Source organism: Pteropus medius, unplaced genomic scaffold, assembly GCF_902729225.1.
Source record: "Pteropus medius unplaced genomic scaffold, Ma_sr-lr_union100, whole genome shotgun sequence".
Lineage (NCBI taxonomy): Eukaryota > Metazoa > Chordata > Mammalia > Chiroptera > Pteropodidae > Pteropus > Pteropus medius.
The window spans coordinates 1,786,419-1,803,238 of NW_024350399.1; the positions used below are offsets into that span (position 1 = coordinate 1,786,419).

Here is a 16,820-nt window from a genome sequence, read left to right on the forward strand (position 1 = left end):
TCAAAAATACTCCATGTGTCTTAATATCTTCCAAAATAATTATTCAGTAATCATTTAAGATACTACATATTCTAATTTCAATTTGCTTAGCATTTACTGAGTTCCCTGGGCCAGGTTCTGAGGACATAAAGAACTGACTAAGACTACTTATGTTTCCAGAAACACATCATCCAATAAATGAAATATGTCAATAAATGTACCCCAAATGTCTGCTGACTCAACATTCTTATCAGAAAATGGGCGAGACCTCAGTATCACCCCCATGCTCCATGTGGTCCCCCAGCGACTTGTAAGGACACCCAAAAAGATGCTTCCCATGGGCTGCCTAAGCAGCCTCCAGTTACAGTTATAAAATATCCTCCCAATTCTTAATCTCCTCTTCTGGTACTAGTCCTCCATATCTACTGCCAGCAGAGTTGCTTAGAGGATACCTCAATGCCCTACTCTGAAAACATCAATATCCATGACAAGGATGTTCAGGACATTCCCAAAGCACCAGTGCTGATTCCAGCACAGTAAAGGTCCTCCTAGTGTCCTCTTGACCACAACACATCACCTGTGCTCCAAAGCAGTTATCCTTTTGTCCAAAGTCTTACAGAAGAGCTTTTGAACATTTTCAGCAACTTCTCACCTTCACCTTCCCCAAGCATAGTGGTTCAAGTCTTTTTTCCCCCTTAGAACTGCGAGAAATATTTGTCCATCTCCTTCTCCTCCTCTACTATCTTCTTCTCTTCTCCCACTACGAACTCCTTTCTCCTCCCCCTGTACCAGTGCAAACCCCCCACGAATATAAGCAGAGGCAAAGAGATATTTGAGCTATTCCTTGAAGGATCAATTGGAGCTCACTTCTTAGAAAAGATGGGAAAGAGAGTTTCAGGCAAAGGAACAACAGAGCAAAGAAAGAGCAGAGCATTGTGGAAAGAAGCAGAAATAATCAAGCAATGACAAACTTCTTGTTTTTATTCAAAACCCTGCTGTAACGTAATCTCCTCTGTGAAGTGTTCCCTGACAACCCCCAACTCTCTCCAATCATCATTCTCACTATTTGTGCTCCCACCTCTATCATTTCAACATTTATTGAACTAAAAATTATGTTATGTGCTATGAATACGGAGATAATAAGCATAATTTCTATCCTTAAGATTAGGGGGAAAAGAGGAAAACAATCTCGTAATTATAACAAAGAGAAAGAAGTACTTGATCCTGAGTGCATAAGATGCAATTAGTGGTACAAGGGCAAGTAGAGGCAATCTCTAGCCTAGGTTAATTCTTAACTTATGGCACCATAACTGCTATCTATCAGTCAGGCTCCTCTACCTTATGTTGAGCCCAGAGGACCAACATGTCTTATTTATTTTTGTGTTGCCAGAAACTTGTACATAAAAGTAATCTAATAAATATAATCTGAATTCCATCATTAAATTGGCAGAGAATTGAGCAAATACTAGAATGACTTATTAAATGAATAATTGCAATCTATTAAAAAAAAAAAAGGAACCTTAAAGGAAAATGTTAGGTGAGGGAGAAACAGTTCTTAGGGAGTCCTTGGGACACAGGATATGTCCAGACTCCTTACAAAGAGGAATTGGTCTTTAATATCCCAGACAGAGAACCTACAAGAGCAGAGATAAAGATGTGTTCATTCACTCAACAAATATGCATTGGATGCCTACTATGTGCCAAGCACTGTCACAGGTGTTTACAATAATGAACAAGACAGACAAAAATTCTTGCTTTCATGGAGCTTACATTCTAATGGAAGGGGAAAATAATTTTTAAAAACCAAATATGCTAATTACAAAATATGCTAGATAGTAAATATTATGGAGAAATATAAATTCAAAGGCAGTTGAGTATACAAGGGCAAGGGTTGGTGGTGAGAAAAGAGTGGGCACAGTAGGCCTCTCTGAGAGGAAATATTTGCATTAAAGATCTTATGGAGATGAAAGAGTGAGCAAAATGGACACCTGGAAGAACTACATTCCAGGTAGAGGGAATTATAGGTATACAAGACCTGGCCATCTCTAGGAATAGCCAGGCCAATGTAGTTTGAGCAAAGTGAACACAGAGGAGAGTTATAGGAAACTAAGTAGAAGAGAGAAAAACGACTAAACTTATACACCATTGTAATTATTTTGTTTTGGTTTGGTTTTTGTTGTTTAGCCTCTTTTACTGAAATTTAACACAAAAAGAAAACTGTATAAATCCTAAGTATCGGCTCAATGAATTATCATAAAATGAATAAATCTGTGTATACAGACACAAGTCAAGAAATAGAACATTACTAGCACCCCAGAATTCTCCTTTAAGTTCTCTCCTACTTGCCATCCTCCCTCCTCCTCAAAGGTAACCACTATCCCAACTTCTAACAGCATAGATGTGTATTGCCTGTTTTTTAACTTTAAATAAATGGAACCATACCATTGTATTCTACTTGTATCCGGATTTTTTTTTTTTTTTGCTCAATATTTTCCTTGTGATGTTTCCCTCCCTTCTCAGAACCTCTTCTGAGAATTAGATCTCAAGAAGGTTGAGGTCATGGTTACAGTTATTTATTCATTGAATCACATTTCCAGATACTACTTTGTGTGAGGCACGGCACTGAGATACAAAAGTAATATAAACATGGTCAGTTAGACAAACAAATGAACAGAGGACAATAAAATGGTGTATTGAGTGCTAAGTATTAGGCAAAGAATGCTAAGGAAGCATCTCCTTTGAGAATCACTGTGACTATTTCACCTCTTTTGCTCAAACATTAATGGCTCTGAGACAGGCTCACAAGTATAGCCATTATATATGTTCCTTTGAAATACTTGTTACTTTTATGTTTATTTCCTCAATTATTAGCCTATAATCTTTCTGAGAAAAGATATCTTCCGGTATCATGAAAAGAGTACAAAGTAATTGGTGTCAAAGTAGTTGGGTTTGAATCCCGTCTCTTATTCTTTAGTTGTGTAACCATTGGAAAATTAATTTCTCTATGCCTCAGTTCTTTTATCTATAAATGGAGATAATAATATCTATCCTACTTACCTCACAGAATTATCAGCATCAAATGAAATAATGTGTAAGAACTGTAGATTCTAACTATTAGTCTTCTAAATCTCACAAGCTCACTATGTTAGATGCATAGTAAGTAATCAGTAAATGCTGAGCTTTAATTATACATTATCAGCAAATGCTTGTGTTTTTTGGAGTTTGTGGCAGGGAATTGATGTAGTTCCCTGTCCCCCTCCACCTCATGCCCAGAGAACTCAGAGGCTGGGATCAGATAGTGTGGCCATGACCCAAGGTAACCAGCTAGTGTGGGAGGGTAGACTGGGCCAGGATGATCTGGGTTAACTGTTCATTAGCCAAGAGTACCAGACATTTTGTTGTGGGGGGAGCCTTTCTATTGTCTATTTCAACACTTTTTCTAACCTTTTCTCTCTTCATCATATCTCCAGGCTTCAGTATCAGAGAGCTCTAACAGACCAGCAGAGTTTCAGGGAAAGGATGCAGGGAGGAGTACAGGGCAAGGGGAGTTATAACAGTTTCCCTTTTGTGTTTACAGGGTACACAGTTTCACAAACTGAAGAAACCCCATTGAAGGTGAAAGGGGTGCTGGGGGAGTCAGTAACTCTTCCCTTGAAGATTTCTGCAGGAGAGGAGATCGAGTTTATCATCTGGCTTTTTAATGGAACATCTATCACCTTCCTACAGCCAAAGAAAAAACTAATCCAGGTGACTGACCCAAAACGGAAACATCGACTGAAAATCACCCAGTCCTACTTCTTGCAGATCAACGAGTTGATGATGGCAGATGAAGGACTTTACCGTGCCCAGATAACTACAATCGACTCCTCATTGATTTTTGATTACTCTGTAAGGATCTTTGGTGAGTCAAAGTTTGGGATTTATTGACAAAAACATTACGTATTTGATATTGACAAAAACATTACGTATTTCAATTCTGTGTGACTACAGGTATGCTCTATAGCCTAGTGGTAGAGAATATGGCATTTGGAGCCAGTCTGAAGTCCAGTGGTAAAGCAACTCAGTGATATCACATGACCAGTTAATTACAGAGCTGAGAATAGAACCTAAGTCTTGTAACTCCAACCCCAAAATCATTCACCTTCACACTATAAAATGGTACCTTTCAACTAGAAATGTAGTAGAAGTAATGGAAGTGAACTATCTGATTTTGTTACCATGCACGTTACATGTATCTGTCTTGTAATCCTCACAAAATCTCCATGAAGAGTAATCCTTACCCCTGAGGCACAGTGTCAGTCATAGCAATCCCTCTACAATCAGAGATAGTGAGCGGGAGAGCTTCCCACATAACTAGCTGATGTGATACCTCCCTTTACACAAATGCTCAGAGTACAGAACAGTGGTCTACCTAGAAAATATTCTATAAGTATAAGCTAGAAAAGAAAAATGTCTTTTCTATTAGGGTTGTTTAATTAATCAGCCAGTATTTTCCCCAGATAGCTCAGGTCCTCAACATAAAGTTATGGAAACTATAATAACACTGCTTATGAGCCAATATCAAAAAAAAAATCCTTCTGGCAATCAGTGATGTTCAGAGAGGCCATGAATGGCAAGAATGTTGTATAGGAGATTCAAGCATTAAATTGGCAAATTTATAGGCCACTGAGATTCTGTAAATCTTATTTACTAGAGAACCCATAGTGTCTAAAATTCACTCAGAGTCCTTTGGGTTAAGATATGATATCCAAAAAAAAAATACTGTTAAAACCTCAAGTAGGTTACATGCTACCCTTTTGCTCTCTGACTCATTTTTAGACAAATCATTTAATTTTCTGTATTTCAAAGACACTGATATGCTTTCGATCTATTTCTAGAGCAACTTGAGAAAAACTGTAGTGCTTGCTCATGCAGTCAAAACTGCAGGAAACATGTTATCCCACTGAGGTTGAATTTCTGGTCAGTGAAAGCTGATTTCCTTTGACAAATGGCAAATACTCATTATCCCCTGAGTATTTGGTAGGTTTACCATGCTAGATTAGTCAAAGTCATGTCCCTAAAAGAATAGGACACATAACAGGTAAATGTCAGGAAAGAGAGGATGTCTGGAAAATTTCTGAACAGAGATTCAAACAAAGGGGATAAAAATCACCCTGGGGCAGTGTATTGGCTTCCTGAAGCTGTCAAAATAAAATACTATGAATTTGGTGGCTTAAGACAACAGAAATTTTATTTTCTCACAGTTCTGGGAGCCAGAAGTCCAAAATCAAGGCATGGGCAAGGCTACTTTTCGTCTGGAGGCCATAGAGGACAATCTCTTCTTTGCCTCTTCCAGTTTCTGGTTGCTGTTGGTATTTCTTGATGTTCCTTGGCCTGTGGCCATACAATATCAATCTCTACCTCCATGATTACACCGCCTCTTCTTCCCCGTGTTTTCTCCTCTTCTGTCTATCTTGACTATCTGCTTTTCTCTTATAAAGACACTTATAATGTCTCTTCTAATTAGACAGTTGGAAACATTCTGTTCTTTATTGGGTTATCTTTACTTCAACCCTCAGGCCAAGTCTAGGTCAGTGACCTTCTCTGTACTGTTCCCATGTCCCTGTTGATTCATAACTACTGACATCTTACTAGCCAATATTTTCTGATCTCTGCATCATAAATTTTTGCAGTATATGTTTTCTCAAATGCCTGAATATATTACACGTCTTTGCTCCCTGGAATTACTTACTTGCTCTCTCAGTTTCTTCACTTCTTCTTTCCCCAGTTTTTCGGTTTTCAACATGTCTCTGTCTTGCTGACATTCTGCATCAGTCTATTTGTCAGCATTGGAGCCAGCATCAGATACAATGAGGACCAGGATTCCCACAAATTTGTGGGAAATGTGGCTCTCAAAGAAGGTTAAGCTTCCATCTTCCACAACAGTTAGGGAATTTTGATGATGGAAGAAACAGGGCTTTTGTGCCCGGTTCTGGTTTCTGACCTGGCTAAGGTAGGGCTGGCCCTCAGCTTAGTCTCCAAATTATCTTTACACAATGGGTACCAAACAAAGGCTAGAAAGAATCCCAGGAATAAACTGAAGCCCAGAAAAGTAAAGTGAACAACCCCAAATCACCAACTACTTGGTGGCAACTTCAGTCTTTCCCTTCTCATTTCTCACACTGACCACCCTGTCTCATACTGATGTCCCTTATCATTTGATCATTCTAGACCTTGATCCCATCAATTAGGTAACACAAGCAGAGTTTTTTACAGAGTATACTGACCATAACATACAGCAGAGTATCAAGTGGAATACAGAATCATTGAGGGAAAGGATATTTTTCACAGAGGGCTTAGCCAAGCCATTTATCCTTTATCTGGGCCTTTTCTCTGCACACAGAACGACTGAGGAACTTACAAGTTTCCAATCACACACAAATCTTTGAGAATGGAACCTGTGAGATCCACCTGGCCTGCTCTGTAGAGAATCCAAATGACCACATCTCATTCAGGTGGCAGGTCTCAGAAAACATACTTCTACAGGAAGCAAACCTCACTATCTCTTGGGACTCCAAGAACTCCAGTGAACAGACCTACACCTGCATAGCTGAGAATCCTGTCAGCAATTTATCCTTCTCCTTCTCTGTCCAAAGTCTCTGCAAAAGTAAGTCTGTCTGAGGGCTCTCTGAGAGACTTGAGCAGCTGTGGGTCATGGCATGTCCTCATGACCTACATGATTCCCAAAACAGTAGTCCACTGGGAGGTAGCTACAGATGCTGGGAGAGGACAGACACCCTCTGGTGCTCTATGCTTCCCACTACCCCCAGAGGTCTCACCTTTCCCCACTTTCTCTTCCCCCAACCCTTCTTCCAACACACTCAGAGCCCAAGGGCAAAGTCCTTGGGAAGGCAGAATCATGTCCTTCCCTGGCTCTATCAGGCTCTGCCCTGCCCTGGCTGCCACATGGGACTCCCACTTTCAAAATCCTGCCCAAAGCCCCAGAGATTCTGGGGAATGATGAACCCACCTACCTCCAAAAGTTGGCCTGGAAGAGCTTAAGTGGAGGCTCTGAGAAAAACACTGTTGGCTTACTTAATGTGTCTTAAGTGTAATTTCTTTTTTGTTTTCTTTTCAGGTGTTTTTCATGAGAAAAATCAATACCTTGCTATATGGTTTACAACAACAGCGTTTTTATTGGCTTTTCTCGTGTGCTTATTTTTTTGGAAGAGAAAAATAGCAGGTTTCCTTTCTTCCTACTTGTCTCTTCTCCAAGGTTTCATGGACTTAGAATCTGGTGCTTCCTTTATCTGTCTCATGAAAGACAGGTAATAAAGGGAGGGAGGATGAAAACCCTGGTTCAGCTAGTCCACTGGAACAACACCTAGGGTATGACCACATGCCTGCTAATCTCTTAAGGAAGGTGTCTTTCTGAGAAATGTAGAACCCAGCTTCAGAACCTACCTACCCTTCCCTTTCTGATGCCCTCCCACCACATCCTCTAGAGAGATAACTATGCAGGTCTAGGGTAAAAGACCTCTCCTCACTACAGTCACATGTTTCAATTTCCCGGATTTTATTTTTCAGGTTCTTCATGTTTCTCTGCTCGGCAAACCCTTAATCTTGGTGAGCTTCCAGACTCTTAACTCTCAGTCATAAAACAAATGGGAAGAGCTGAACAGATGGGACTAGATAATGAGAGAGGATGCAGTCAAAATGTTATTACTCAGATGGACCAGATAGATAGTGCAAGGAAAGAAGCTGTAACTGTCTATGTCTGTCCCCTGTGAGACCTACAGGGTCCCTTACAAGCATATGAACCAGTCACTGACCCGATTTCTTGGAGTGGGATTAGGGTCATCCCCACCCTGCTGATGGAGAAACCAAGTGCCAGTGAAAGGGCTCATAGCCTGTCCATTATCACTCAGCAAGTCCAGGGCAAGGATAGGATTAGAGCATCAAAGGCCCAAAGATAAACTGCCTGATCCCAGCATTCTATTAATCCAGAGTTTAGGCATTTAGTAGACAGAATCAAAAGAAAAAAAAGTGTGATATAGAGACTGCAATGCACTCTGGACTCAGATTGTCACTGAGTCTCCTTTCAAGAGTGAGAGATATATGACATCATGTGTAGAGGACAAGGCATGAGGTTTGGAGTCAAAAGACGCATTCAAGTTCCAATTCGATCACTTCCTGGGTAATTTTGTGACAAGTCAATTGAATTTTATGAGCTTACATTTCCTCATCCCTGATACAATCAAACCCACCTTAAGGACTTCTGAAAAGTTTAATAATATGTATATAAAATAATTGGTTTCATTATGTTCACCAGTGAGGTTCCCTAGCTCTTGTGTTTGCGGTACTATTTGGTCCTAGGAGCTTCCTGGCTTACACGTGAATTCAGAGTGAGACTCTGACACTTTAGGGTACATCAAGATCACGTCCCTCCAAAAGATGAGGTCAGAAGTAGCTCACATGACTGAGAAGATTCTGGTTCAGCCCAGAATTCCAAAGATGGTCAAAAATGAATGAACTTTAAGGAAGGGTAATGCCTCAACTGCATGTTTGGGGCCAGAGAGTCCCCTGAGGTAGGCAAGGTCCCAGGAGAGCAGACCCAGAGTCCTTCTGCCACTGAATGCCTTTTTGTGTTTATAGCAGAGAACCCGAGGAATGCAGAGGATGATCCATCCTCTGCAGGGAACACTGTGTATATTCAGGTCACTCATCCAAACACGGTGAGTCCTTTCAGTTTTATACTTGATCATTGGCATTATTATTCACAAACTTGTAACCATAATCATCTGACCAATCCAAATGATGTACACATTTAGAGAAGAGAATGAAACTACAGGAACTGCAAAGTTCTATGTAGGACCTTTTCAGTTCCCACTGCTCTCACCCTAGTGGAATATTTACTCATCTCCTGCTTTACACTGTTTTATAAGACTTGATACATTAGTAAGTCTTGTCCCTCCAGCTTAATTACTATTTACCTCGAAGCAAAAAATCATGTCTTCCTTTCTCTTCTCCTATGTCTTAGCATGCATTTACTCATTAAATGCTTGCTGTGTGGATCAGAGTTCAATTAAGTTTGAATTTCCAAAGGGGACAATTCTGTAGCAGGGGGCTTCTCACCCAGGATGTAGGAAAAATAGGGGAGCTTAGAAGCAGTCTCTCAAGAGGGGCAAAAATTTGAAAACCCTCCTGGCTTCTCACCCAGGATGTAGGAAAAATAGGGGAGCTTAGAAGCAGTCTCTCAAGAGGGGCAAAAATTTGAAAAGCATGAATAGTCCTCAATCCTCCCCTCACCTCTAGCAGCATAACAGGGTGGACTTGATCTGGTATCAATGATTCCCCACCATCTGTAAGAGGCACATTTCTAATGAACACTATATGTCTTGGGAGGCCAGTTTCCATGTCTTCTGAAAAATGAGCTCAGAGAATTCATCATTCTCCAACTGATGGAAGCAATAGTCAAGCTAGAAGTCTTGGATCACCAAGCAAATCTCTCCTCAAACAGCCCCTCACAGGTATTTGCAAAGCAGGTGCCTTGAAAAGAGGGAACACAAAGAGATATTCTTACTTGTTCAGATAATTCTATTGCTTTTTCAATATCCTCTTGAAGTCAAGATGAATCACTATCAATGAACCAAGAAACTAATCTCCTGCAAATTTTGTTAACTTTTTCTTTAGTTGCAATTGTATTTGGAGAATTTCAGAGATCTTAATAATACCCTATATATTCCTTAATTAATTTTAAATTTCAAAACCTCTGAGTGTGGGGGGACTTCTGTTATTACTATACTTTGTATTCCAAGCAGAGCTACTCTTAATACCAGGTGTTTCTCCTACTTTGCCAGTTCTCCATGCTTAAGAACTCAATGACATGATGACCAAGTAGTTAGAATCACAGGGACGAAATGGAGCAGGCGATGCCTCCAGTTATAGCTAGTCGATATCTGAGACAAAAGATACAATACAATAAACATCCGGTATATAAGTTCTTAAAAATGGAGGAAGGAGAGTAGAATTGGATGCAGAACAGGAATGCTTCCTTTCCTTCATACCACCTGCCAAGACGGTCACCTTTCTGTCTCTCTGGTACTTGAGCTCACTGGTTTGCTGGGGTATGCTTCTGTTTGAGGCTCAGAAAATACCACTAAACTTTTATAGGTTTGAGAGCTGGTGGTGTTTGGCCTCCAGCTCCTCTTGCTAAACACTTGCTCCCTAGCCTTCCTCCTGAAGGACTTTGAAATCATCTCTTTTTTGTCTCACTACCTTTCCCTTGAGAATATATCTATGCATGAATATATCTATGCTGTTTGTGCGAGCCAAATGGGTATGATTACTTTTTACAGAGAAAAGAAATCGCAACATCTGTGGAAAACAATGATTCCTCCACAATTTACTCCACAGTTTATCAGTCCAACAGGTAAGTCCATGATTGCTCCATGTTCTTACATTCTTACCTCTCTCCTCAGACCTATGACTTTGCAAATAAAGTAAAAATAAAGGGGCCATTTTATAGATGTGTAAATACCAGCAGGATATAGAAAATCTCAGGACATCATCAAAACATATCCAAGAAGTTATTTTGTATTAAGATCATCACACATAACTAAGTTTTCAACCTGCTCGTTTTTTAATACAATCCTGCTTTATGCTATCAATATCCTTATCTGCCTGCTAGTGCTCTCCACACTTTCTCTGTTGCCATGAGGGATGGCCTGAGGCTCTAGTCCCTATTAACTTACTTCATTTTTCTCTTTTTCTTGTTAAAGTAAATCCATTTCTTCCAGAGCAACTGCCCTTGACAACGTCATCTAGGTTGCCAAAAGTTCTCAAAGGAATCCAAGAATGGCACAGCTTCTCCTAATCCCATGGGAGCAAACAGCTTGGTTTCTGCCTGGCAACAGAATTTGAAAATCTAGGATCATCATTTCCATTTCTTCAGACTCAAACTTGCTTATCCAGGTCAAACATTTAAGGAATAACATCATTGCAGCCTGTGATCCAAATAATATCTTAAAATCTGCTCCAGGCCAAAATATGCTTCAGAAAATATGCCTGGATATTAAATTTCTCTTTGGTAACTAAGCAAGTGGAATTATGGTTGATGAAGAGACTCTAACTCAGAAGACAACCACTTCTCTCCTTTTAGGAAGAATCAGAATTGTGACTCATTTTGAGAGAGTGCAGTGTATTGGTGTCATGCGTTGTCTCTGGAGATGGATGGATTCATGCTCAAATCCTCCTACATCATTTACTAGACAAATCTCCCAAGACTTGTTACCTAAGCTCGATGAGCTTTGGACTCCCAGACTGAAAAAGGAGGATGACAATACATCAGCCCTATTACTCACACCAGAAACCTGACTTCAGCTTCTCTATCACCAGGCCATTTGGACTCTACCTACAAATATATATCTTGGACCTATCCACTTCTCTCCAAATTTCCAACCACCATCCTATATCCAACAATCACCATCTTTAACATGAAATACAATAAACTGCAAACAACTCTCCCCAACTTTTGCTTTATCTCTCTCCACTCCATTCTCCACGAGACAGTCAGAGTAGTATTTTCAATATAAATCAGATCTTTCCCATATCTGCTTAAAACCCTGCAAGAATTCTCCATGCACTCAGAATGAAACTGAGTCTCCATGACCCTAGATGGTCTGGCCCATCTTCAGTCTCAGCCCCATTACTCTCCACCACTATCTCTATTTCGCCTCTCTGATCTTCTTTCAATTCCTCTTTTAGAGGAAAGAAATCTCTATGTTATTCACATCTGCTTCAAGGCCCTTGTTTGCTGGTTCCTCCTTATTCTTTAGGTCTCAGCTTACAAATATTACCTAAAAGAGACCTTCTCAGACCACTCTATCTGGAATGAATCCCTGCTCATTATTCTGTCACACCTTCCATATCATTTATCACGTGTCAATAAATATTTATTTTTATTTGTTTAATGTATGTTTCTCCTACTATACTATAGGCTCTCTAGGAGCAGACCATAGTGATTTTATTCATCACTGTATCCTTAGCACCTAGCACAATATCTAGCATGTAGCAAATGTTCAATAAATATTTTTAATAAATAAATATGTAATAAAGTTTTGAGGGAATTAAATAATGTAATACCTGAAGCATTTAGCATAATGCTTAGTACATAAAAGAGCTCAATAAATGTCAGCTATTTTTGTTGTTGCTACTATTATTATTAAATTACCTTTTCCTGACAGAATTTTCTCACGAACCTGTGCAAAAAAAAGGAGAAAGGATATGTTGTCTGTGCCCTACCTTTACATCATTTCCTACATTTTCTCTGCTCAAATTTCCACATTCCATTCTTAACTTTTTCCTCTGCGAAGAATTCTCTGATTTTTTGTGTGTGTGCGAGTTTGAGATATTTTTTAACCTGTTTTTTTTTTTATTTTTATTGAGGTATGATTGACATACCAAGCACTGTACGTATTTAATGCATACAACTTGATAAGTCTGGAAATAAGTATACATTCATGAAACCATGCCCATAGTCAATACTATAAATATATCCATCACCTCCAAAGTTTTCTCTACCCTTTTTATTATTTTTTTAATTTTTAACTTTGTGCATGTGATAAGAATACTTAACATAAGATCAATCCTCTTAGCAAAATGTTAAGTATGCAATATAATATTGTTAACTATAAGCGCTATGTTGCACAGTAGATCTCTAGGAATCTCTTGCATAACTAAAATTTTACACCTTTTGACCAAAACTTTTTATTTTTCCTTCACCTATCCCCTAGTAACTACCATTCACTCTCTGCTTCTATAAGTTTAACTATTTTAGATTCCTCATATAAGTAGGATCCTGTAGTACTTATGTGTGTGTGTGTGTGTGTGTGTGTGTGTGTGTGTGTGTCTTATTTCATTTAGTATAATGTCTTCCAGGTTCATCTATGAATTTTATTTCCTTTGGATAAATATACTCAGAAATGGGATTGCTAGATTGGAAGAAAGTTCTATTGGGCATTTTTTTTGAGGCAGCTCCCTACTGTTTTCCACAGCAGCTGCATCAATTTATATTCCCACCAACAGTGTACAAGAGTTCCCTTTTCTCCACATCCTTACCAACACTTGTTATCTTTTTTTTTTTTGTAATAGCCATCCTAACAGGTGTGAGGTTATATCTCATTGTGGTTTTGACTCACATGACCGTATTAATTATTGAAGTTGAGCCACTTTGCATATACTTGCTGGACAATTAAATGCCTTCTTTGAATAAATGCCTATTCAGATCTTTTGCCTATTATTAAAATGGGTTATTTGGTTATTTACTCTTGAGCTTTAGGAATTTCTTATATATTTTGGATATTAATCCTATATCAGATATATGTTTTGCAAATATTTTCTCCTCTTCCATGGGTTGCCTTTCATGTTATTTTTTTCTTTAGTTATATGGAAGATTTTTAGTTTGACATTTGCTTTGTGGTCAAATCCAATAAATCATTGCCAAAATCAGTGTTGAGTAGCTTTTCTCCTATGTTTTCTTCTAGAAGTTTTATAGTTTTAAGTTTTATGTTTAAGGCTTCAATCCATTTTGAGTTGATTTTTGTGTATGATATAAGGGTCAAATTTCATTCTTTTGCCTGTGGATACACAGTTTTCCCAGTACCATATATTGAAGAGACTATCCTTTCCCCATTGTGTATTTTTGGCAATCTTGCCAAAGATCATTTTATCATATAGTCAAGGGTTTATTTCTAGGTTCTCTATTCTATTCCATTTGGTATCTAAGTCTGTCATATGCCAGTACCATATTGTTTTGATTACTGTAGTTTTGTATTAAGTTTTGAAATCAGGACATGTGTCTTTTAACTTTGTTATATTTGAAGATTGTTTGGCCATTCAAGGTCCCTTGAGATTTCACATAAATTATAGGATGAATTTTTCTTTCAGTATAAAAAACATTGTTAGGATTGATAGAGACTGCATTGAATCTATAGATCATTTTGGATAGTATGAATATTTTAACAATAGTAATTCTTCCATTTCTTTAACAGCAAATGTCTTCTCATTAATTTGTGTCTTCTTTAATTAAGCAATGTTTTGTAGTTTTCAGTGTACAAGTCTTTCACCTTCTTGGTTAAATTTATTCCTGAGTATTTTGTTATTTTTAATGATGTTGCAAGTGGAATAATTATTATATTTCTTTTTCAGATAGTTTGCTCATTTGTTATTAGAAATACAACTGATTTTTGTATATTGATTTTGCATCCTGAAACTTTACTGATTTTGTTTATTAGTTCTATAATTTTTGGTGGAATCCTTGGGGATTTCTACATATAAAATCATGCCATCTGCAAACAGAGACAATTTTATTTATTTCTTTCTAATTTGGATACATTTATTTATTTTTTTTCTTTTCTAATTACTCTGGCTAAGACTTCCAGTACTATAGTGAACAGAAGTGGCAAGAACAGTCATCTTTGTCTTTTTCCTGACTAAAGAGGAAAAGATTTAAGTTTTTTGCCATTGAGTATGACGTTCACTGTAAGTTTTTCATATAAGGCCTTTATTGTGTTAAAATAAGTTCCTTTTATGTCTAATCTATTAAGGGCTTTTATCATTAAAGGGTGTTGAATTCTCTCAAATGTTTTTTCTGCATCTATTAACTTGATCATATAATTTTTATCCTTAATTCAATTAATATAATGTATCATATTGATTGATTTGTGTATATTGAGTCACCATTGCATTCCAGGGATAAATCTCACTTAGTCATAGTATATGATCCTTTTAATGTAATGTTGAGTTTGATTTGCTAACATTTTGTTGAGGATTTTTGCATTTATTTTTCTTTTTTTCGTGGAGTCTATCTGGTTTGGTATCAGAGTGATGCTGGCCTCATAAGATGAGTTCAGTTCAGAAGTGCTTCCTAACATTTTTTTGGAATAGTTTAAGAAATATTGCTATTACTTCCTCTTTAAATGTTCGGTAGAATTCACCTGTGGAGCCATCTGGTCCTAGGCTTTTCTTTGTTGATAGGTGACTTTTTTACTGATTAAGTCTACTTATTTGTTATAGGTCTGTCAAGTTTTCTATTTCTTCTTGATTTTGCCTTCATAAGTTGTATGTTTTCAGAAATTTATCTGTTTTCTTCGAGGTTGTCCAATCTGTTGGCATATCGTTTTTCATAATCCTTATGATCTTTTTTATTTTTGCGGCATCAGTTGTGAGTCATCTTTTTTCTTTCTTAGTCTAGCTAAGGATTTGTTGATTTTGTTTATATTTTCAGAAAACTAACTTCATTTTGTTGAGTTTTTCTATTTTCTTTTTCATTTATTTCTGCTCTAATCTTTATTATTTCCTTTCTTCTACTATTTTTGGGCTTAGTTGTTCTTTTCCTAGTTCCTTCAGATTTAAAGTTAGATTTTTTTATTCAAAATTTTTGTTGGCATTTAGAATTATTTCAATCTTCTCAAGAAGATTGAGAACTCTTAAGAACAATTCTTAAGAGTTGTTTTGTGACTTATCATGTGACCTATCCTAGAGATTTGTGTGCATTGAGAAGAATGTGTATTCTTCTGCTGTTGGATGAAATGTTCTGAATATGTCTGTTGGGTACGTTTGGTTATAATGTTGTTCAAGTCTGCTATTTCCTTGATTTTCAGTCTGGATGTTCTATTCATTATTTAGCATAGGGTATCAAAGTCTCCTACCATTATTGTATTATCACTTATTTCTCCATTTAGATCTGTCAATGTTTGCTTTATATTTAAGTGCTCTGGTGTTAGGTGCAATACATTTATAATTATTATATCTTCTTGCTGAATTAATTCTTTATCATTTATACAATAACTTCCTTTGCCTCCTATAACTGTCTTTGACTTAAAGTCTATTTTGTCTGATATAAGTACAACAACCCCTGCACCCTTTAGTTTACCATTTACATGAAATATCTTTTTTTCACCCATTTATATTTAGCCTATAACAGCTTAACTTCAATCACATACAAAAACTCTACACTTTTACTTTGCCCCCCTACATACATGAACTTTGTTATTGATGTCATAATTTACATTTTTAATCTGTGTAGTCATTAACATATTTTTTATTTATAGTTATTTTAATACTTTTATTTTTTAAATTTTATACTAGGGTTAAAAGTGACTTGTGCACCACCATTACGGTATTACATTAGTCTGAATTTGTCTATATATCGACTTTTACCAATGAAATTTACACTTTTACGTGCTTCATTGTTGCTGTTTATCATCCTTTCATTTGCCATGAAAATTTCTCTTACTTCTGGTTAGGCAGGTCTAGTGCTGATAAACTCCCTTAGTTTTTTTTTTTTTTAATACTAGTTTATTTTTTTCATACTATATATATAATTTTCTTTAACATTTTATTTTTTTATTTGCCCCATCCCTTCTGGTAACCACAAGTCTATTGTCCATGTCCATGAGTCTCTCTTTGTTTGTCATGTTCATTTGTTGCTTTTAGGTTTATATCCCACTATAAGTGATATCATGTGATTTGCAACTTTTTTCTGTTTGGCTTATTACACTTAGCGTGATTATCTCGAGGTCCATCCATGTTGTGGCAAATGGCAGTATTTCATCTCTTCTTATGGCTGAGTAATATTCCGTTGTATATATGTACCACAGCTTCTTTGGCCAATCAAATCATCTATCATAGGACACTTCAGTTGCTTCCATGTTCTAGCCACTATGAATAATGCTGCTATGAACATCGGTGTGCAAATATCTTTTCAAATATGAGTTTTCAAATCTTTGGGGCAAATACCCAGTAGAGGTATTGCTGGATCAGATGTTAGGTCAATTCTTAGTATTTTAAGGAACCTCCAT

General features: G+C 37.3%; 1 protein-coding gene across 4 annotated transcripts in view; it reads left to right on the forward strand.

The window, feature by feature from the left end:
• Positions 1–13,881, forward strand: part of SLAMF6 (SLAM family member 6) — a 38,325-nt gene extending 24,444 nt beyond the window's left edge. The window contains exons 3-9 of one of the 4 annotated variants that reach the window (XM_039839951.1): positions 3,557–3,880; positions 6,362–6,625; positions 7,097–7,201; positions 7,546–7,584; positions 8,614–8,693; positions 10,317–10,390; positions 10,758–13,881. In XM_039839951.1, coding sequence (XP_039695885.1) covers positions 3,557–3,880; positions 6,362–6,625; positions 7,097–7,201; positions 7,546–7,584; positions 8,614–8,693; positions 10,317–10,390; positions 10,758–10,785 — 914 coding nt within the window. In that variant the 3' untranslated portion in view covers positions 10,786–13,881. Of the gene's footprint in view, positions 1–3,556; positions 3,881–6,361; positions 6,626–7,096; positions 7,348–7,545; positions 7,585–8,613; positions 8,694–10,316; positions 10,391–10,739 lie in introns of those variants that run through there. The other 3 variants (XM_039839949.1, XM_039839952.1, XR_005648002.1) reach the window with 3 other exon arrangements.
• Positions 13,882–16,820: the final 2,939 nt, after the last annotated feature.